Source organism: Notechis scutatus, chromosome 1, assembly GCF_049901735.1.
Source record: "Notechis scutatus isolate UNSWTSFEM ecotype Mainland chromosome 1, rNotScu1.2, whole genome shotgun sequence".
Taxonomy (NCBI): Eukaryota; Metazoa; Chordata; class Lepidosauria; order Squamata; family Elapidae; genus Notechis; species Notechis scutatus.
Window position 1 is genome coordinate 150438424 of NC_142009.1, and position 23037 is coordinate 150461460.

General features: G+C 39.9%; 1 protein-coding gene across 1 annotated transcript in view; it reads left to right on the forward strand.

Moving 5' to 3' along the window:
- Nucleotides 1–20555, forward strand: part of ISM1 (isthmin 1) — a 38701-nt gene extending 18146 nt beyond the window's left edge. Inside the window, exons 2-6 of the mRNA XM_026668502.2 lie at nucleotides 442–681; nucleotides 7818–8091; nucleotides 8656–8799; nucleotides 14196–14285; nucleotides 16395–20555. Of these exons, the coding sequence (XP_026524287.1) occupies nucleotides 442–681; nucleotides 7818–8091; nucleotides 8656–8799; nucleotides 14196–14285; nucleotides 16395–16912 (1266 nt within the window). The 3' untranslated portion in view covers nucleotides 16913–20555. The remainder of the gene's footprint in view (nucleotides 1–441; nucleotides 682–7817; nucleotides 8092–8655; nucleotides 8800–14195; nucleotides 14286–16394) is intronic.
- Nucleotides 20556–23037: the final 2482 nt, after the last annotated feature.

A 23037-nucleotide genomic window follows, 5' to 3' on the forward strand; every position in this document is an offset into this window, starting at 1 on the left:
AGAAAGATATTTTCCAACTTAATGCCAGAATTTTGTATCCTAATATTGCTGAAACCCCTATGAAGTCTCTTGTTCAAGGTCACAAAGCATTCCATAAGGCACGAGATCTTTCATTGTACAACATCTCACCACTTTTTGCAGAAATGTACAAAACAAAGCACTACGGCCAGAATCAGTAGGGTGTATAGCAAGCTACAATGAGTTCCAGATAATGACTTAGATGTCACGATGTCATACAAATGGTGCAGGGCTCCTTCATAGTGTGTCATTTGTGTTATAAACTATCACACACAATTTGTCATTTTCCCCTTTGCCTTCCTCTACCCACAGAATTCTGTCCACAACAGAATTACTTCTGCTAAACCTCGCTGTATCCAGCCTAATATCTTTCTTGGGTCTACAAAAATTGAATTTATTTCCTTTTTTTCTTCGTCCTCCTAGGAAATCCTCCGCACAGAGAGCCTCTCATCTCTTGAAAGCAGCTTCACATTAGATCCAGAAGATGGACAGAATTATCCTGGTCACCAAGCAGCACACCGGTCATTGGCCAAGCAGCGATTCAGGCAGCAGAATGGGCATACATCCTTGCAAAGAGATGGACCCAGATCTTTCCTTTTCGATCTTCCAAATTTTCCCGACTTTTCAAAAGCGGATATCAATGGGCAAAACCCTAACATCCAGGTAAAGGATTTCTGTTTTATTCTTTGAATTTGATTTTAAAGTGATCATGTACCTTTAAAAAAAACACTTTCAAATATCAGGAACAAAGCGGGGGAGGGGAAGCAAGTTAATAATTGGGCATTTCATACTATAAAGGAAATAAATAATATTGCATAAATCCTATTAAATATTTGGGTACAATGTGAAAAAAAATGAAAATGGTAGACGTTTTGTTAAATTCCTGTATTTTTGGTTTGTGGTATAGCTGACATCAGTATTGAATTAAATAATGCACCTTGTTGATTGATTAATTGACTTGAAATCTCATTATTAGCCTTGGTAAATATCAAACAGTCTACATACAAACTTGTCTTGTAATGTGAACAGCAGAAAAGGAAAGTGGAAATTAATGTGGGACTGATTGACTTTCTCTTGAATGATTTTTTTTTTATCACTAACGGAGTCTCACCACAGCATCTTTCATGGTAAAATATATACAGATAAAGGCACAGTTTCTTTCAATTTTAATTTAAATTGGCTGACTTCTCCTGAGGATTTTGGACCACAACTAAATCAGAACGAATCTTTTAGACCAACTTTGGAAACCAACTTTGTATCTTTATTCAAGTTTATCATAACTGGGTTAAAAAAAAAAATAGGATAACCATTAATTGGCAGCAACAAACAAGAGATTTCTTTATCCTTTGCTGCTGTCTCATGGTCATCTGAATTTTTGTAAGCCAGATCAGGGATCTTAAATTTAGAGTCCCCATTAGATCTCAAGCAAATTCTTCTGGTATCACCTCTTAGAATATTTCCAGTGTTCTAAAATAGAATGTTTGCCTGTGAATAGAACTGAATACTGTATATCTGTGCAATCTTCTCTTTGATGGTCCAGAACATGTATTCAAGTAGATACATGTAAAGTAGTCAATTTCTTCCTATTCTGTCTTCTCTATACACATTTTAGGCTTAATGTGAATGAGTATTTATTTATGCCTGCCTTGCCCATTGGCAATTCCAGGTGGGAATTCTGGAAGCTGTCACTCCAAATACATCTGGATACTGAGGAAGGGCAGCTTCAATATTTCCACTTTAAAATAGCAATCATCCACTGCTTAGAAAGATTTTCTAGGATTGCATTAACCTACTGCCTGTGGAAATGAGCACAGTGCCTATCTGTTTACTGATTGTTTGCCTGCATCTGTTTCAGTAACAAAATATTCAGCTCCTCGGAATCATCTGAAAGGGTAACCCGAGCAGCTGTTACTTTTGTGCTACAGCTGCTTTTTTTAATTTGATTGCCAAATCAGCAGCCAAATGCACCACTGCACTCAAGTAAACGAATTCCCAGGAAGTTCTTGAAAATGAGGTGCTTTTAAAGATATTTCCTTGGGGAGCATTGCCCCCTCTTTCCCTCTGAGAAGCTCTTTTGTTAACGGGCACTGATTTGACACATGCCAACTCATGCAGTCAGGCTGGCATAGAAGGGCTATTCACTGGGCAACAGGTTCATTTTCTTCTCCCTCGAAAGAAAGGGAAGTCATGTGTAAGCAAAAGGACTTGGCTGCCAAGTCATTTTATGTACATTTTTGCTTTTCAAGCCCATTTAAATAGCGCCTGAGTTCCAGGAGGTCCTGAAATTAGATCTGATATTTCATTTCTTGACCTGAATGTTCCCTTTCTTCCAGTTTTTCAGTAACTATTTCCCATGCTTTCATAGAGGGAGTCCTAATAACCATTTGCCACAAAACCAAATATGACCTGTTGCACCTTGAAGGCCAACCAAATCACAGTATGAGGTAGGATTTCATGTATTAAAGTCCCCTTCTTCAATTATGCTTGACGTGTTTCCTCTTTAGTCAGAGGTAGATCTCACTGTATGGTATAATTTCTTCATCAAATGTCTGTGTACGTGTAAATATACTGTAAATTTCTTTATTCCATGTAAAAACATGCATAGACATGCACAGTTTTTGCACTGAAATACAGTTGAAGTGAAAAATGTATAGGATATTACTGGAAATTAGGAAGGTGATGTTAATACAAACAATGTATCATGCTCCCGTCTAAGTCTGAATCCAAGGAGGAAGACAAACAGCTGACAGGGAGTGGGAGTGTGGCACCGTTGGCTATGGAGGAACCTGGGGAAGGTCAAAGTCTGGCTGGGCAGAGCAGGGGAGAGGTAGAACAAGGGGGAGGGAGTTCAGAGGAAGACCCAGGCCCACCCCCTCTTCATCCTAGGGCATGCAGGGAGAAACGGAGAAGAGAGTAATGTGGGTTGCTTGGCTTATGGGGGAGGAAAGGGCCCTGATTCCCTTCATTAGTCATACCTGGGAAGAAAATTTAAAAGAAATACAGGCTGCATGCAGCAGCTGCTGGGAGCAAACATGAGTTTTATCTTGTGTTGACTTTGCTTATCTGTGTTCTTGGCGTCTTTCCAACCATGTTGAGTTTTGCCGTGCCTTCATGTCTGGAATTCTTGCTCCTGCCCTGCCAGACTAATTACCTCATTTTGCCTTGATTGGACTTATAGTTACAGTTTTTGTTGACCACGTTTTGGACTTGATTCTCTGTAGTCAAAGGCTGTTCATGGGAGCGTTTTTCTCCAGCCAGAAGGTAACCAGGACATTGGGGGCAAAGTTGGAGCTAATGAAGGGACTCTTATTGATTAACTAAATGTGTTGCCTTTGTGCCATGTCCTGAGTCATCACACAATGGTACATCAGTGTACTCGAGGAATTTTACCCAATATGATGCCTTCTGGATTGGTGGGTCTGTAATTCCCAAAGTTTGAGCAGACTGGGGAAGAGTCACTTCTAGTACTGATAATGTTGGAGTAGATGGATCAGTGGTTTGATTGTACAGATAAAATTCTATGGATAATAGAAGTAGTTGTATATTATTTATTTATTTATTGAAATTTGTATGCTGTTCATCTTGCCAGAGGCAACTCTAGGTAGCATACAGATAATCCACTGAAATTCACTATGAAACATTAAAACAATAAATAAGGATCATAACTTTAAAATTCAATTAAGATAAAACTCACAAATGAAGGTGAACATATGTGTCCCAGGATAATGTAGCAGGATCCAATCTGGAGCTAGAGATAAGTTTCCTGAAGATGGACTCCAGCGTATTTCTGGTGAAGATGGCCAACTAAACAACATGCCCAGGAAAAGATCCCAGAAGGGTTTTCCCCTGGTTGTCACTTTTTCAACTTACCAATAGAAGGTATATGACTCTCCTGGGTTAGGGAGAGTCCTAAAATCATCCCACAAAATCTTCCATACAGCAATGGTCTGCAAGTAGTTTCAGGAGCTATGCTTTGAAGCACACTGCATGCCGAAGGCTGCAATCAGTTCGTTGTTGAAGAAGCAGCCATTCTGGAATTTATTTTTCAAACAGACAATAAGTTGTGCCTTTCATTTCTTAATCATTTTAAGGACTATTAATCTTTATCAAACTAAGAGAAGTTATATTTAGTCACAGCCTGTTATTCCTTTTGGAAGATCTGCACCATTTGGGGGATTTCTTCATTGTTAAACAAGAAGGCTGTTAAGGCAAGCTAAAATAAGGAAGTGTGGAGTATATTTTAAAAAAATTATGGAGAAATATAAGGGTAGAAATTTGTGGTTCTAGTTTATTATTTTTGGTTATTGTAGCTTGGTCTGCTTTGCAATGGGTGGCTAAAACTTTCCGATTTTTATGATTCCTGATTGGCCAGCAATTCTTCAGTAACTTACAAAAAAGCTACTCTTTGACTAAAGTGGGAGTTAAGAAGATATTTTTAAAAAAACTACTTCAGAAATGCAATGCAAATATGTGTACAAAGTTACAAAACCACCTCTACATTGTCAATGTAGAGGAGTCAATTGCAATTTTGGAATATAAACCTGACACCAATCTTTATTAAAGGTAAAGGTTTCCCTTTCATATACATGCTAGTCATTTCCAACTCTAGGGGACACGGTGGCTCAGTGGATAAGACGCTGAGCTTGTCGATCAGAAAGGTCAGCAGTTCGGTAGTTTGAATCCCTAGCGTCGTATAATGGAGTGAGTGAGCTCCCGTTACTTGTCCCAGCTTCTGCCAAACTAGCAGTTCGAAAGCATGTAAAAATGCAAGTAGAACAATAGGGACCACCTTTGGTGGGAAGGTAATGATGGTTTAAATATAAAAGTCCCAACACAATTGAATGAAAAGTTCCAAGAAAATCTGCAATTTTCAAAATGACAAATATGGGACTTTTTCTTCATGGACACTAACAAGGTTGAGAAATCCTTGAGAAAAAAAATAAGTTTATAACTACTAGATAAACATTCCAGAGAAGAAAAATATTTTATTTCATGAAGATAAGTTGGAAGCAGTGACTTAAACTTAATGAATCAATTGGCATTAGGGTGGATTTTTATCAGTCTGATATTTGTAATTGAAATAAAGTTTTAATGTAAAGTGGGTCTGAAAATGCATTTCCCCCCATTATATATAATGCTTAAGTAATTCTTAAAGCTTGTAAAATATTACTGAAAATGTATTTGAAAATATGTTAAGAGAAAGTTAAAGAAAAAAATATTAGCTTAAAGAAAAGTTTAGAGTTTTAAAAATGATGTATACAAGAAGAAAAAATGATTTTATGAGGATAACTTGGAAGGAGTGATTTGATATGAGGATAACTTGGAGGGATGTATGTTAAAAGGAAGTTTAAAAATGTATTATAACTTTTTGATCTTAGAAATGTTTTTAAAGAAAAAAAGTGTTTTAAAATAGATGGGGAGAAAGTATTCTTTCCCTTTTAATATTAGAGAATCAAAGAATTCAGTGAATTTTGTTAATATAAATGGTGATATGAAATGCAAATAGAAATATATCTTATTTCCACAGCAAGGAAGAAAAAGCAGGAATGATTAAATTCATTGCTTTATTCAAAGAGGTATATAAATAAAATTTGGAAATCACTTCTAGATTTTGTGTTTGTGATTTTAAAAAATGGAATGTTGACTCTGGTTTTGCCCATTAGATAGATTAGTTGTTATAGGAATGGCTAGTATATACTAATGTCTAAAAGTAAAAAGTTGAGACTGTAATGTTATCTTCTACTGTGCTAAAAAGAGTTGGAAGCCAACACTTTTTACTTTTTTCCTTTATATTCCATATTTTCTTTCCCCCTCTTTTTTTCCTTCCACCAATTTCCATTTTCCTTTATATTTTATATTTGGATAAAACAATAAAAGTCAGAATAAGGTGGAGTCCAAAAGTTCAGAAGACAAAACTTCAGGTCCTGATGACCGACTCAGATTGAAGCCTAAAATAAAACTCACCAGGATGGAGAGGGCAGGAATAAAGCGAGCACAAGGAGGAGGTGGGGTGTTCTCTACTCCATTAGCCACCTCCAAAGTGCCACACTCTCATTGGGGCCCCAGGCCAGTTGGCACTGTCATGGCCTCAAGGCCTATCACCTTGGGTGGGCAGGAGCTATAGCAGAAAATGCTCTTCTTCTGGACATGACCAGAGTCTCATGGCAAGACCATGAAGCAAATCCTCCAAGATATACCTTCTGGAACTTATTCAGGTTCATCAGTCACTGGGGGCAGCATGCTCAAATGGGCACGGCATCCCTATGTTGGTGGGGCCATGAGAGAATCTGAGGGATACCAGGGCAGGATCTAACCACAATCCGGGGGGGGGGGAGAATGATAGATCCCCTACCAAATCACACTGCTGTTGCTCTGTCAAGATCATATATGGCGTATATCCCGGATTGGAGCCAAGATGATCTGGAATAGGCCCATGGCCTCCTCTTGGGTCACTTCTGAAGCCATACTCAGGGATGGCAGGTTGAAGTCTCCCAGAACCGTAAGCCCGGGAAACTCTATCACCAGCGCTGAGATGGTCTCCAGCAGTTCAGGCAAAGAGATTGCCAAGCCCCGGGAGGCTGATAGAGCAGCAACAATCCCAATGGATCCCATGAACCCAGCTTTCAGAAACAAGTGTCTCACAAGCAGAAACTTGGGGATGAAGGCCTCTGAAGGTCAAGACAGATGACCACTGCCACCCCACCTCCTCTGCCCTGGGGTCTCAGGTGGTATAAAAGCCTAACCAAGCTGGGCACGTGTCTGAGAGGGACCCCTTCCCCTTCTGGAGTCTACCAGGTCCCTGTGATGATGCCAGGTTGGCTTGCTCCTCATCAATAAGGTCTTGGATAAGTGCTGGCTTATTATTAACTTACCAGGCATTCGCTGGCAGCAGTCAAACTCCCAGGCCTCCATGGGTGTACTATCTAGGGGCTTGGAGTTTGCTCAGAGGGACAGAACACAACACCAATGCTACACATCAGAGGTGTGTTCCCGTTACAGCCTGCTCTCCCGTAACACCCCAGTACCTAACAGCAATGTCATCACTGAGGCTGAAATCACACTCAGAATGTTTTAGGAAGCCGATTGTAATACAGTATTTCAAGATAATTTGTCAAAAATGCCAAGGCAGCATTTTAATTCAGAATGATATGTGCCAATATACACCAATACTAAATAGTCTGTTGATAAATAAACCTGGGACTTACAGCAGAAATAATAATAATTTAAAAAAGCAAAATAAATTCAGAGCTACCTTGTGGTCCAAACATCTAAAGTTTAATACGATTATAAATGAGTGGTCTATGGAAAAAGAATGTTAATGATGTATTTCCTATTTCCTTTGACTTTCCATTGGATCCAGTCTTCATTTGTTCATCTCTCCTCTTGTCTGCCTTATACATATCCTTGTTCTGTGCCTTCTTCTTCCTAATCTGTTCATTCTGCCATGCTTCCACTTTGTAATTATGTGGGAATCTCTGAACATACCTATCTGTTATGGTTTTAAGAAAGTTAAAATAACCATAACAAATTGCAGAGGGGGGTTATTGATAGAAAATATACAACTCTTTCATTGTTATACAAATCACAAACGTAATTGTAAATGTGTTCCACGTCCTAGCATCTGTAACTTTTCATCCAATCTGCACTGAGGCTTTTTTTTTCTCCAATGTATTCCTTACCAGTTTGAAGCTGTCTTCTAGGCTTTATAAGATATATTAAATTAATATATTAAGAGTTTTTCTGATCTGAAGGAAGGCAGCCTTTGAGGCCTGAATGCTGTTTCCTCTTGAATTTTCCAGGTCACTATAGAGGTTGTTGACGGAACAGAGTCTGAATCGGAGAAAGGTCTTCAAAGAGAAAGCAGCAAAACCAGCTGGCCTGTCCCATCCCCAAACTGGAGAAACTGGTGGCAAAGATCTGCGCCTTCCATCACTCGCATGAGTAGTGGTGACCAGGATTACAAATACGACAGCACGACTGAAGACAGCAACTTCCTAAACCCCTTGAATGGCGGATGGGAGAGGCATCCGTCAAGTCATCGGATGTTTGAATCAAAGGAGCAGCCTGAATATGGTGAGTGAGCCAAAGCCTCATTGGCAAATGTGTGGACAAAACATAACAAGGGCAGAAGGTTTGTGCACGCTGATAGTGAACAGAAGTGGACACCACGAAAGCCTGGCTGTTGAAAGTAGACCCAATCTGGGTTGCTATCCGCATGCTGCTGGTTGGACATTTATGTATGTTGTAGTCAGCCCTGGAGCAAAATGTTGCAATGCAGATTTCTACTAAACGTATTCCAGTCAGTCATGCCCTTTTCTACCCACTTTTAATTGTTTTTCAACCCTTTCTAATAATTTGTGAGTTTAAATTGTTTTGTTTTGTTTTTGAGCATGGTCCCGTCTTTCTCTTTCTGGAGAAATTCCAACAACCCTGCTTAACCCATCCTTTTTCTGCCTGGGTGGTACCATTTTGACTCTGTAAAGTTCCACAGCTTCTAAACGAGTTCATTGTCAGTACAGAAGCCTTGATGTTGGTGGATAGAATCACATCCACTTGCCTTTCTTTGGAGTCTGATTTTTACCCGACTGTTCCTGCCCCTTCTGTGTTTCCTAATTTTTTTCGTCTCTTCCCTTTCAGATTACATAGAGGGAGAAGGAGACTGGAGTCTGTGGTCAGTTTGTAGTACAACCTGTGGAAGTGGCAATCAAAAACGCACCAGGACCTGTGGATACGCCTGCACAGCCACTGAATCGAGGACATGTGACCGACCAAACTGCCCAGGTAGGAAATAAAGAGCAGAATTGCTCATAGCCATGAGCTCTGTATATACACCCTCCCCGTGTGTGTGTGTGTGTGTGTGTGTGTGTGTGTGTGTGTGTGTGTATCTAGACCAAATCATTTGTAGTAAAAAGCAGGAGCTGGTCAGGTATCTGGAACTATTACTTTGCTTGTATCTTTGTAAAACACGGAATGACATAAAGTATAATTCGGAGAACCGGCAAATCTCACCTCTAACTAGTCCTGCCCCCCATCTATTATCTGCCTCCTGAGTCCGAGCTGATTGGCTAGGTCTTCTTTTGTTGCCCTGCGCAGGAGAACGGAGCTGGAAAACAGGTTAGTGGGGTGGGGAGGGAATGGGGATTTTACAGTATCCTTCCTCTGCCACGCCCACCAAGCCCACCACCAGCCATGTCACGCCCACCAAGCCACGCCCACAGAACCGGTAGTAAAAAAAATTGAATCCAACAACTGGTCAAAAGGCTCTTCAATCACACTTTTTATTTAAGTACCTTCCATTTTTCAGTATGGTCTACAGACAGTTGGCAAGAAAAAAGTGCATTTCTTGCAAAATGCACTAGATGGAGTAGTACTGGAGTTAAGAATCTCATGGCTTTTCTAATTGTTCCTCCCGTTATTGAGTTTTTATCAATATTAAGCTAATATGAAATCTTGAAGATTCATTCAGATTTCAGAGCACTAAGAAAAGTTATACTCTGCAGTGCTTTTCAAGGAAGAGTGGCTGAGTTCAAGATAGTACATGCCTCCTTTGTGCTGTCTTAGGCTCCTAACTCTGAAACCTTCTGGTAACCATTGATGAGTTCAGCCACTGCAGTGCTCCCTTTCTAATACTTCTTTCTCACACCCCTATCACACTGTTTGAAATGCAATTAGAGAACCTCCTCTGTGACTCAGACTGTAACACTTGCTGTACTGAACAATAGCTTCCCAGAAAGTAGCACACACTCATCTAAAAAGGGAATCTTTCAGCAGTTCACAAAGGAGAATGCTTCTTACTTATTAGGTAATAGCAGGATAGGCCAACTTTTGAAGGTAGGGTGGGGCTCCAACTCTGGTAGATTTGCTGACTGGCTTCTCTTTCCACCAAGAGAGCAGGGACTTTCCCCACTGCATGCTTCTCTGCAAACCAAATGCAAATGTTCAGGTGGCCCCATTAATCCCCATTCAGAATTTTGAAATGTCCTAGGTAAACATGGTTATGGCTGTTTTATGATTTAATGCAAGCAGTAGAGTTACAGTTAATTCTAATCTCTTGGTTAGGCGGAAAGTATGACATTCACACATTTCTGTTTGTGAAAATGCAGGTTGCTGATATTATTTATAATTTGGTTGCTCTAAAAAGCTTCAAAGAATAGGCTTGCATGAGGCAAACTCAAGAAGGAGAATGCAGAAAAGGATACATGGAAATGAGAAGAAATCATTCTGCTGTTTCTTCAAATTTCTCAATGCAGTGCGAAGAATCTAAACTGCAGAACGCTGAGTAGGGGCAGGGTTTGACTGCCTTAAAAGTTACCTACTTCTTGTTGGAAGTACTTGGACTTTAATTCCTGTTCCTTGGGGGATGGGATCTGAGTGAACTCAGGGGTTCATGGCTTCCATGTTACCCATGGGCCAGTCCCAGAAGTCTCAAAACTGATAAATGTATGCGTCTTTATTTCACGGGTAGATTCAAAATAATCTGAAAATGCAAGATATTGTCATCTGTACTTTGTAGTCAGATCCAGAGGTGGTATTCAATAGGTTCTGCCCAGTTCTGGAGAACTGTTAGCAGAAATTTTGAGTAGTTCAGAGAACCGGCAAATACCACCTCTGACTGGCCCCATCTATTCTCTGCCTCCCGAGTTCCAGCTGATCGGGTGGGTCTTTTGTTGCCCTGCACAGGAGAATGGAGCTGGAAAGCAGGTTAGTGGGGTGGGGAGGGAATGGGGATTTTGTAGTAACCTTCCCCTGCCATACCCACCAAGCCATGTCCACAGAACCGGTAGTAAAAAAAAATTGAATCCCACCACTGATCAGATCCCTTTCTGATGTCTGCACCCATTGTTAGCATACTGGACCCTTGCAAAGGTGAGGGACCAATCCAAGATGGTCTGCCCCGTGCAACTGATGGACCCATTGCGTTTTCTGAGGCACTTGGAGAATTACCCGGCTATCTTGTGGGCAGTTCTGCCATGCATCTTGCCCCCTTTTGGAATTGAAAGGAACAAAAGCATTGCCCCTGGAGAAGATTGCCCTCCCTTCATGAATCCTGAGGGTTTTCAGTGAGATGCTATGGGAGATGAAGGAGGTGAAAAGACACCTAGATGGAAGAAAACAAAGAGTGAATGTAATCACACAAGGTAGCACTCCCATGTTTGCGAGAATAACAGGGATATAAAAATTGTGAAGTCATGCACATTTCTTCATTGCTACTGCTTTTTGCAGATTTATATCCGGCACCTTTGTTCAAGATTATATTCCTTCCTGGAGAGGGGGACAAGTGTGAAGATATTCCTGAAGGCCCATGTGATGTATTAAAGTTCTTTGCAAATAAAATCATTCTCATTTACTTAGAGATGGGTACAATAGCACACTGGCAGGGAATAGCGAGATGAACTACAAGCACTTTTTGATCTTTGAAAGCAGATATGGATTTGTACTCTGTCACCTGTAAGGATTCATGTTCCACCTGGCTTACTCATGCAGCTAGATGGGGCAAGTGATTGGACTTGAAAGGTAGTTAATTAACATCTTTTTGAAGAAGGCGGGGGGGATGCCATCTATCTTTAAGGAGGCAATGCTGAACTTCCTTCTGAAAGGATCATCTCTCTCAATCCAGCCACTTTAGGCAACGATTAGCCAATCTCCAACCTTCCATTTTAAGAACGGTTTTGGAGAAGACATTGGGGCTTTAATTACAGACAATCCTAGATCTCTTCTAGCCAGGTTCCAGATGTGAATATGGAAGGGAACCAGCAGTTGGATTCAATTTTTTTTTTACTACCAGTTCTGTGGGCGTGGCAGGATACTGTATATTCTCCAGTCAGAGGTGGTATTTGCCGGTTCTCCGAACTACTCAAAATGTCCGCTACTGGTTCTCCAGAACTGGTCAGCACCTGCTGATACCCCTCTGAAGGGAACAGTCCTGATTTCCCTCCTACACGATCTTTGTCAGGACCATTACTGCCTTTTATAGTCTTCCATAGCTTGAGTACTTACAGAACTTCTTTCACAAGTTTTGGCTCAGCCATGTGTGTTTGTGTGGAGGAAGCATGAATTGATGATTCTCACCCTGCCTGTGGTGAAGAGAAACCACTGGCATGCTTTCTCAGGAGCTGCCCACCTACTCTGGAACTCCTTATTTCCTCTGAATCTCCTGGCTGTCAGAAAATATGCTATTCTGCATTGTATTTGGGCGTCAATGGTGTGAGCGTTGCCTTGAGGCTACAGATAGCCCTCCACTTACGAACACAATTGCAAATTGATTTTGCAGAGCAAGACAGTGGTTAACTGAATTTTGCCTCATTTTACAACCTCTTTTCCCATGGTTGTTAAGCGAATCGCTGCAGTTGTTAAAGTGAATCTGGCTTCCCCATTGACTTTGCTTGTCAGAAGGTCACAAAAGGTGATCACATGACCCTGGGACACTGCAACTGTCATAACTATGAATGCGTTGCCAAGCATTTGAAGTATGATCACGTGACCACGAGGATGCTGCAAGAGTCATAAGTGTGAAAAACGGTCAGAAGTCACTTTTTTCAGTGCCTTTATAACTTCAAACTGTCACTAAACTAGTGGTTGTAAGTCAAGAACTACCTGTAGTTCTCAAGTGAGTTTTTTTCCCCCCAATCTATCACAGTGTTTGCTATATTTTAATATTTTGGGTTGATTGTGAATTACTCAGAGTTCAAGGAACTAGTGGTAGTTAGCAAAATTCAGTTAACAACTGCCTTGCTTAGCAACATAATTTTTTTTGTGGATTTATAAGCTGAGGATTTATTGTGTATAAATATAAATACACAATGACAAAAAAAAGCATACACTTGTAAAGCAAGAAGGTGACTCCTTCCTCCAATTTTCTGGCTGGACCAGCCAGCTGAGGAACAGTGTTCTCCTCTGAGGGGAAATAGCCCATTGCTTACCTAGATCAAGAACCTAAGACCATCCTCTCTGGTGCCCGTCATGTTGAAAAAGTTGAGACACGGGAGCAGGAGAAAGACGCCTACTGCTGTTTCTTCCCTGGCATTGCCACAAAATAGACCTGAGTCTTACGAGGGGTTTGTCTCGCTTCCTTGGATCCCTGAACAAGGAGAAGATAAAGGGGACACGGGCTGCTACTATGGTTGCTGACGAGTTGAATAATGGCAGCAAAAGAAGAGATAAGATTGCTGCTTCTTGACATGCCCTTTGCTTCCTCCCATGCTATTTCTCTACCATGTATGTTCTTCTTTATTTAATATGCTGCCCCTCTCACTATCCAAAGTGACTCTGGGTGGCTTACGCTGAGATAAAAACAGAAATCTAAAAACATTTAAAGCAGGGGGTCCCCAAACTTGGCAACTTTAAGACTTGTGGGCTTCAGCAAGTTGGAGTTGAAGTCCACAAGTCTTAAAGTTGCCAAGTTTGGAGACCTCTGATTTAAAGAAACCTTAAAATTAATAGGAATGAAGCTTCTACTATGTCTAGGATTGTTGTTGTTGTGAAGACTGGCAGCGAAGATAGTCTGCATCCTCCATGAGTGTGGATCCCAAAATGGCCTCCTCCACCACCTTCTCTACTTGTACATCCTTGGGAAGAGGCCTCTCATAAAACGGTGGTTTCTTTAAAGCTGAAGATGAATATCCCCAATATTTTCCCTGCCAAACATCTCAGTCACATTGTTTTAATAAGCCGTAACATCAAGAGCACATCCTGTTTTTAAATAATGATTTGCTAATAATGCTGTTGGAATGCACAGCCTTCATCCACTCGCACTTCAAGCATGCAATAATGAAAAGCTTCACTACTTTGTAGTTTTTGCCTTTATCCAAATGGTTGTAATCTTTAATGATGCCTGAAAAAGGCGGACTTCAATATACCAAAAAGAAAAGCGCTTCAAAACCTTGTATTCATTTCAAGGCCATTCTGAATATCAGAGTACACAAACGCTGAGTTTATAACTGATTTATGGTGCACTGGCAAGCAATCATTGTTCATGAGTTTATTACATATGTCTGATTTTTAATGTGCTGGCTTTCTTTTGACATTGTGGTACCCTTCCCAGAGGCTGTAAATAATGTTAAATAAATACTCTTTTTGTAAAATAAATGCACGTTGTGCATCTGCTATTGCTCTCTCTGAGTACAGTGGGACTATTTGAAACAAGCCTGCGTTTTCCTTCTTCCAAATAATTTGTACAGGTCTTGAGGACACATTCAGAACAGCAGCCACAGAAGTGAGCTTACTTGCAGGAAGTGAAGAATTCAATGCCACAAAGCTCTTTGAAGTTGGTAAGCAGATAATAGCAAAAAGGGTGGGGTTCCCCCCCTTAAACTTAGCCTAGGTCCGTGATGGCAAACCTATGGCAAGCATGCCACAGGTAGCATGCAGAGCCATTTGTGCCGGCACACGAGCTACAGGCAAACTTACCTCACTGGGTATGTGCGCGCCTTGCAGCTGATTTTCGGCCGGTTTGAGGCCTTTTTCGGCCTCCCAAAGGCTCGAGCAAGGCTTCTGCAGGTTTCTGCAGGCTTTGCAAGCCGAAAACTAGCCCCATTTCATCACTTCCTATTTTTCCGAAAATACCGGAAGTGACAAAACTGGGCTAGTTTTCTGCCTGCAAAGCCTGCAGAAGCCTTCCTCGAGCCTTTGGGAGGCCGAAAAAGGCCTCAAACCGGCCAAAAAATCAGCTGTGAGGTACAGTGCAAGTAAGGGGGCAGCATTGGTGGGTGGGGATTATGCGCGCATGTGTAAGGGGAGTGGGGGGCATTCATTGCCTTCTGGGTGCTGGCATGCGTGTGCGAGCGTGCAAGCACGTGCACAATTTTTGGCACAGGAGCCCAAAAAGGTTAGCCACCACTGGCCTAGGTGAACATAGGTAGGCCCAAGTTCACTCCCTCAGGATCTTTTGACAGTCATAATCTACACCACCACACATCGATTGAGGGGGGGCAGAAGTTGTGATTGAAAGCATCCAGGCAGTGCTACATTTAAGACACCTACCTCAGATTGTATGTTAGAGACCCAGTTGTATATGTGAACAGGAAGTGGCTCTGTATACAAAGGGTCCCTAGTATGAAGTGCGTTCTCAAATCTCACCCTGCCAACATTTTCTAGGTTTTGAATGGAGTCTCCATCAACCTTTTCCAGATCTGTGATTTCCAATGTGGAAATTCTAACAAAAGTAACTGTTTCCAGCTGTATCATGGGCATTCCAAGTTAAATAACAAGATGAAGACAAAAGGCAAGAACTGAATAATACAGCTGAATATAATAAGTTCAGGAAGTCTTTTTGATCAATAAATAGCTTTATAAGATCTATCCACAGTGGTTAGGACATCATTAAGTCAAAGGATCACTTAGGAGTGCAAGCGAAAGCCAAGGATTTCCCTGAAATTTACAAAATATTTGGACTTTAGATACATATTCACCACCTCATAACTCATGACCATTCCACTAACAGCACATCCTGACTTGGCCATATTTCTTTCTAAATTACCAAATATTATAAGAGGAATGCAAGTCATTTCTGGTTTCAGTTATAAGAGGCTATTTTAATATCAGTTAAAAGAGAATAATAATTAGGACTTAATGCAGCTACTTTGTAAAAAAGAGATAGTGTATAATAGACAAAGACAAATCCAACTTTTATTTTGCCCATTAATAAGAAAGCATATGCAGCAGCAACAAAAACTTGAGAATATAAGCATTCAAGGAGAAAGGATAGCAGAGATACAAATTGTCACTGACATTGATTCTAAAAAAATTGCTTTGAGGCTCAAGAATGTGTTCTTTGAAAATAATATTGAAAGCATCTGGATTTATATATTACTTTATTGATTTACTTTTAAATATTTTAAATAGCTTTTGGGGGCCAGGTCTTTATAAGGCAGCTTATCAATCAATCAGTAGAATTATTTCTGCAATAAAGAATACTTGTATGAAATAATTTAAATCAGTTTATGACTTTAAAACCAGAAACAGTTAAAGATCAATCAATTAATAAAAAAAAACCTGCCATAACTCTTGGCTAAAAGCATTGTTTTGTGCTGATTTGAAGCTTGTGCTAAAGGGATAAACATCCAGTCCTTGTGAAGAAATTGGGGGAAAACATTACTTTATTAAAAAGTGAAGCGACTCTTTGTTAAAATGTAACAGAGCTACTCATCATTAAAACCTGTCTTTTGACACTTGGGAGATACAGTAAGACAAAGAAGGAGAACCGGTGGTCTTCCAGATGTTATCACATAACCTTAGCACCTCCATTGGGTGCTGGGAGTTGTAGTTTAATAACTCGAGAGGGCAACAGAATTCCAAACCAATCAGTAAATCATACCCTTACAATGTGCTAATATGGAGTTTGATCTTTTTTTCCTTGTGTCCTCCTTTCTCTTCTTCAGATACGGATAGCTGTGAAAGGTGGATGAGTTGCAAAAGTGAATTCTTAAAGAAGTACATGCACAAAGTAGTCAATGATCTTCCCGCTTGTCCTTGCACATATCCCACCGAAGTAGCTTATAGCACTGCAGAGATCTACGACCGTCTGAAAAGGAAGAACTTTCGCTGGAAAGATGCAAGTGGGCCAAAAGAAAAACTGGAGATCTATAAGCCCAGTGCCCGCTATTGCATCCGGTCCATGCTGTCCTTGCAGAGTACCACCTTGGCAGCACAGCACTGCTGCTATGACGACAGCATGCAGCTGATTACCCGAGGGAAAGGGGCTGGCACCCCCAACCTGATCAGCATCGAGTTCTCTGCAGAACTTCATTACAAAGTGGATATTTTGCCCTGGATCGTTTGCAAAGGAGACTGGAGTAGGTACAATGAAGCCCGGCCACCTAACAATGGTCAGAAATGTACAGAAAATCCTTCGGACGAGGACTATTACAAACAATTTCAGGAAGCAAGAGAGTACTGAAAACTAGCGTGGGAGAAGCCGATTTCTTTGAAAACTTCAGAAAGATGAGTGGCGATAAAGAGGACACTCCAGTGAATGAACTTTTGAAAATGGGGTTTATCTCCCCACTCACTGTACATAGTTGTACAAAATATACAATTTTTCTAAAGTATTTTATTTATGTTTACATGCATATTGTACACAGACATAAGAGTGTCTCAACAAACCTTTATACAGTGATACTCCATTCAGATGAACTTACACTCACATACTCCCATAGAGACTACATTACCTGTAGTTAAAAGTGAGTATCGTTGGATTTCACATGAACGTTGCTAACCAATGCCTCAGCCATTCAGAATAAATGCTTGCTATTAGAAAGATCTACATATATTGAAATTACCTCTTAGTATTGAAATGGGGTTTTTAGGAATGCATTTAAGGAGAATGTTTTGGCTCACTAAGAAAATAGTGACCAGATTCATTGCAGATGTGATGAAAGTTAACTCCAAGTCAAATTATGCCTTTGCTTTGCATCAAAAGGCCGAAACTTGTGGCTGACTTTCAGAGAAATCCTGGGCTGGAGCATCTTGACATTGGAGGCTTTTGACTATTCCAAAGTCCTCCCAACAACAGCATGAGATTAGCAGGACCAAGATCTGAAAGGAGTAGCTGTTAACTGCTACTAGTATTTTTTGTTTGTTTGTTCCTATCTATTGGAAGCACTGGGAGGAAGACGTGTTTGTAGAGCTGTGTAATTTTGCTTCATGATTGTAAAGAGGCAGGATGAGGACTGAAAGCATTGTGGACCCTTTGTATTCTCAGCCCCTGCCAGCCTGCTGCCACACACCCTTTTCCCGTGTGGTTTTCTGACATTGGAAACAACAGAGAGGTTGGGGGAGTGATGGAAACGAGGATCCAGTGTCAAACTACCCACTCTGGCATTACAATACTGTCTCTGAGCCTGGAGCCAAGGAAAGAAACAAGTCCTCCCCTCTCTTCTCAATCCAGTCCAAACAATGACAGTTTAATAAACCCCTACAGTCTACCTGACACAGGGCTCCCTTATTCTGCCAAAAGCATATGTGTGCCTATCAGATAGGATTGCGAAGTCAAGGAGCAGCAGAAATTTTAAAAAAACATTTTTTAAAATACAAATGTATTCATTAAGTGATCTCTTTAGAGATAGATATGGATAAACACAACACACACAAATGTATTTAGACCTATTTAAGGGCAGAAGGCAGAAGACTGTTATTTGAGAAGCAGGTAGATGCATTCATAAGCAATGGTTTTAAGGAAGCCCCCGAGTGTGGAACAAAATTGTGGTTGACATCCAAAGGATCTGGAATAGCAGTACACAGCAAATCTGACTAGCGAATTGGGAAAGCATCAAAGGGGTTTCGGCCTCCAAAAGTATTTGATGAAAAGATGATGTGTCATTTTATGGCTGATAGGGCTTATTTCCTCCACCCTAACTGCTCACAAATAAACAGTTTCTGTGTTCATCCTCTGATTTGGGATCTGTGTACATGATACTCATCCTCTCTATTAAAGGTGCTTTAAATTCCTCTTTGCTAGCAGTGCAGAGACATGTTCTCTATGCCACTGCAATGTAAGCCAGCAAAGCTGAGTTCAGTAGATACAAATGTACCACTGGCAATGGGATTTAAATGGCATTCTGATGCATTCATGGATCTAGTATTTTTTTTAAAAAGGCCCCTTTCACTGCAGAGCCTGCCATACACATACTGCTTGGGGTTTAGAGAGATCTATTGCAGGGAACAATTTAAACCTGAATTCTTGTGGGGGTTTAATTGTATGTATAAGCACACCTGAAAGGACATCTTTATGGAAGAGAATTGATTTTAAACATCTTGCCCTCCCTTGCTTTTCTATTATATTGCAAATACATGCAATGTGTTATTTAAAAAAGAAACTATCTTTATCTTTCTAAAAGATTAATCAGTTCTGGGTGGGGATTGTCAATCCCTTAATTTAAGCATATTACATTTGTAGCATACATATTTATTCATCATTAGTTAATAAGAATTTGTAAAGTTAAATTTGAAAGTTAGAAACTTTCTGGTAACCCAAGATCGTTCCATAATGAAATTACATAACAATCCAAAGCAAACTTACAAATGAAGAAATTCTGAAATTAGTTCGTGTTCTCATTAAGTCAGTGCTAAAAGTTTCTTTTAAAATGCTCCACTGAAGAAATCCAGCAGAATTTGTGAGAATCAGCCCATTGACTGTCTTGATAGAATAACTTCATGGCCAAGTTTTATCTATGCAAGAATAGCTTCACTCTTAATGTTACTCTGTGTGTGTGTGTGTGTGTGTTTTAATAGCAAACAGCTAAAGAAGGAAAAATAAAAAAAATATTCTGTAACATACTATTACTTCTACCTACTGTAACAAGACTCATTGAGGACAAATGGAGGACATTATTTTAATGTATATCTTTCACCTCATTTATTTGAAATCCAAGGGCATTTAACCTGCCAAGACAGACATCCTTTGTCAGTCTGTAGCAGTATGTTTTCAAAATCATTGCCGCTTTTTCCACACTAGTTCTGGAACATTTTAAAAAGAAAACTATTTCTCCATCTGTGGTCCTTGGTGATTATATTTCAAAATAATATCATAGTTACTGATTTTGCTTGGAAAAAATATTTTAGCTTGCTAGATGTTTTTTGGTTTTTTTTAGTATCTCATTGACTAATGTAACAATGTAGTCTGCTTGCACTCTTTACTCCAATTTGCAGGATTAAATTCATACCCAAAACTCCGGGAGGTTTAGGCAATGAAGTGTGAGCCTGTGTATAAATGTAATACGATCTTTTGCTACATAAGTGCATTAGAAAACCCATCATACCAAGTAGTATCCAATTCATGGAGATTTACCTGGGATAATATCCTTCACTCCTCTCTCTGGAAACTGCAGTTATAGTGATATGCCATCGAGTTAGGTCCAGGCCTTGCCTGGCAAATGTTTTGACAATTGCCTTTCAGCTATCCCTGTTCCGACTAATACAGTAATACAGAGTTTCTTCCAAAGGTATTCTTGCAATCTCATCAATTCTATCCACCTACCCTTATGCGTTGTGTCTTCCTCTTTGACTTCTCTTAAACTTTCTATTTTTTTTTTTTAGTCTAGTTCAACAAAAATGTGTGAACCCCTGCTTGCTGTTCACCTCCCGAACAGCCAACAGTCAATGTTAACTTCATCTTGGATTCAGAGACACTTTTAGGAATTATCTTCAAATCCACAATTCAAAAGCATCTTTCTTTTAGCCCTTCTCAAAATCCAGCCTCCATAACTATATATTAACACTAAAAAATGCTTTCTTTAGTGTTCTTTATTTTGGTTGTTTTAAAAGTATCCTGGTCTTTCATGATTTTGTTTATGATGGTCATTGTATTCCTCCCTCTGATTATTTCCTCTTTATTTCTCCAGTATATTGTCTAACTTCATTCTTGAGCACCAAAAAAAGAAAAAAAATAGTAGATATATCTACCACCCCACCCTTACCCCACTTTCTTGTCAATTGTGAGTTTATTCTATATGCTGGATTTTGTTTACATATTTGTCATTAACTCAAAATTTTCATATGCCATTTTTATGCTCAGAATAAATTCTATGTCTCTTTGTGTTTAATTGTCTATGCCATGATTGAGTTTATATACTTAACTATTTTGAACCAACTGTGGATTTCCTTTATAAACATTCAGCAACAAATTGAATACTCCTGCTATGTGCGTTTTCCCACTTGCCATAAATATCTGCCTTTCAGTGTATCAATCTTCCAGTCGCTGTCATGGCTCAAGGTCAAGATGCACGTAGGAATTTTGAGCAGCCCATTACCAAAACAGGCAATGATATAGCGAGAAGAAAAGGGAGGAAGAGTTGGGAGTCTGGAGAAAAACAAGGAGAGTTCCAGCATTACTTAGCATGTAAACTATACACTAGGTTGGGCAGCTGACAGTCCTAAAGCTATATACAGCCCTTGGATTGTTTCCAAGAGTTCTCCACAAGCAATCGGCTTCAAACACTAGCAAGCACAAACAGAGGGACAGAGGCCTGAAAAGGAATGTCAGGAAGAGGGAAGCAGGAAAGGAAAGAGAGAGACAAATTACCTGCTTCCATGCCTGCTAACCCACCCACCCTTGCTCTATCCCCGCAGGTTAGACCAGTGGATTTGGCTGTTACAAGTTCCTTAGATCAATGGGTTAGATCCAGATGTAGGTATATGCAAAAGTTATGGAAAAATGTCTCCTCCTTTACTCCTTTTTCTAAAAAACAAAAACCAACCCAGAATGTTCTAGATTAAAGGGATTCCAATGTATGGAATGAGCCACGAGCCAGGGAAATCTTGACTGAAATTTCTGGGCCTGCAGATGATTAGTGTGGGGCAGGGGTTAGGGCAGTGCCCTTAACTAACCCAGTTGGGAAAATTAGGCTGCAGCCTAATGAGATTTGTTTGAGTGATGGCCAAAAACAAAACAACCAATAAGATACTGACAAAACCAAATTGAAGACATAAATCACTGTAGAGCAAATAACCTTAGACCAGCTCTGTTGCCTTAATACCGAAGATAAAAGTAGGATAAGGAAGGCCTGATGAATTGACCCCCCTAACTGGCTAAAGACATAAGCTGAAGGTATTTTTCAGCGTGGAGGAAAAATGTATACTCATTAACTCTCCCCCATCTCCAAAGGAGTAAGAAGAAGGTTTATTGAAGTGAATTTGTATCTGGTTATAATTCTTGTTTTTTTCCCCCCAGTGGAAAGTTGCTGAGGCAGTTTCCATTCTACTATTCCCACAAGGTAGAAGGAAAATTAAGGGGCTGACATAGTAATTACTTGTCCATGTCTGTGCCTACACATATGTAAATAAAGACAGGAAAACTTTCAGTCATTCACTCTTCAGTTCTCTCACAGACGTCAATACTGTTAGAAGTCCTTGGAGAATCCACAAGGTAGCCACAACTACAATTATTATTAGGATTTGAAGTTCAGATTAGTTTTCCTTAAGATATTATTATTATTATTATTATTATTATTATTATTATTATTATTATTATTATTATTATTATTATTATTATTATTATTATTATAATACACAAAAATGACAGTATACACAACAAATGAGATAACTATGCTGGGTTTCGTATCACAAATCACTAGTCGAACACCTCCCAAGTGTTTAGGACTGCGTGATGTATCAGCGGATTATGCGAGCAGATCCCACTAAGGTGGCCTTCTGCAGCTGACCAATGGTGATCTTGTCAGCACCAATTGTTTTTAAGTGCTTGCCTAGGTCTTTAGGCACAGCACCCAGTGTGCCGAGTACCACTGGAACCACCAGCACTGGTTTATGCCAGAGTCTCTGCAGTTCGATTCTCAAGTCCTGATATCTGGTGACTTTTCCAAGTTGTTTCTCGTCGATTCTGCTGTCACCAGGTATGGCAATGTCACGATCCACACTTTTTCTTCTCCACAATCGTGATATCCGTGGTATTGTGTTCCAAAACTTTGTCAGTCTGTATTCAGAAGTCCCACAGTAGTTTTGCATGCTCATTTTTGACTATTATTATTATTATTATTATTATTATTATTATTATTATTATTATTATTATTATTATTATTATTATTATTATTATTATCCAAGGAATAATGGTGCCACACTTAACAAAACTGCTTGAATGTCAAGCTAACATGGAAATGAGAAGACTGCATGAAAAAAAATCTCCCTTTGAGTCTGAAAGTTGTTTTAAAAATTCATATACTTTAGAAGTCAGACTAGCTTTGTAGCCCATCACAGGAGGGTGTAAGGAAGGTATTGTTGGTTGCTGTGAATGGGGTAACTTGAGCAAACATACCAATCAATGCTACTGACATTGGTTTTGCATCTTCAAAAGAGAACTAATGGCTCGCTTTTGAAATCCCCAAGCCATTAGGAAGAGTCTTTAAAGTCTGTCCATCCTTCTCAGCACGTATTTATGATTAAGCTGAATGGGACTTAACCAAATAAAAGGTCTGTATTCCTAGTCAAATGATCCTCTATATTCCAAACAGTCTCAGTTTGATGTGTCGTCTTGAAAGTCTTTACTAGAATAAAACAAATACACTTGCGCTA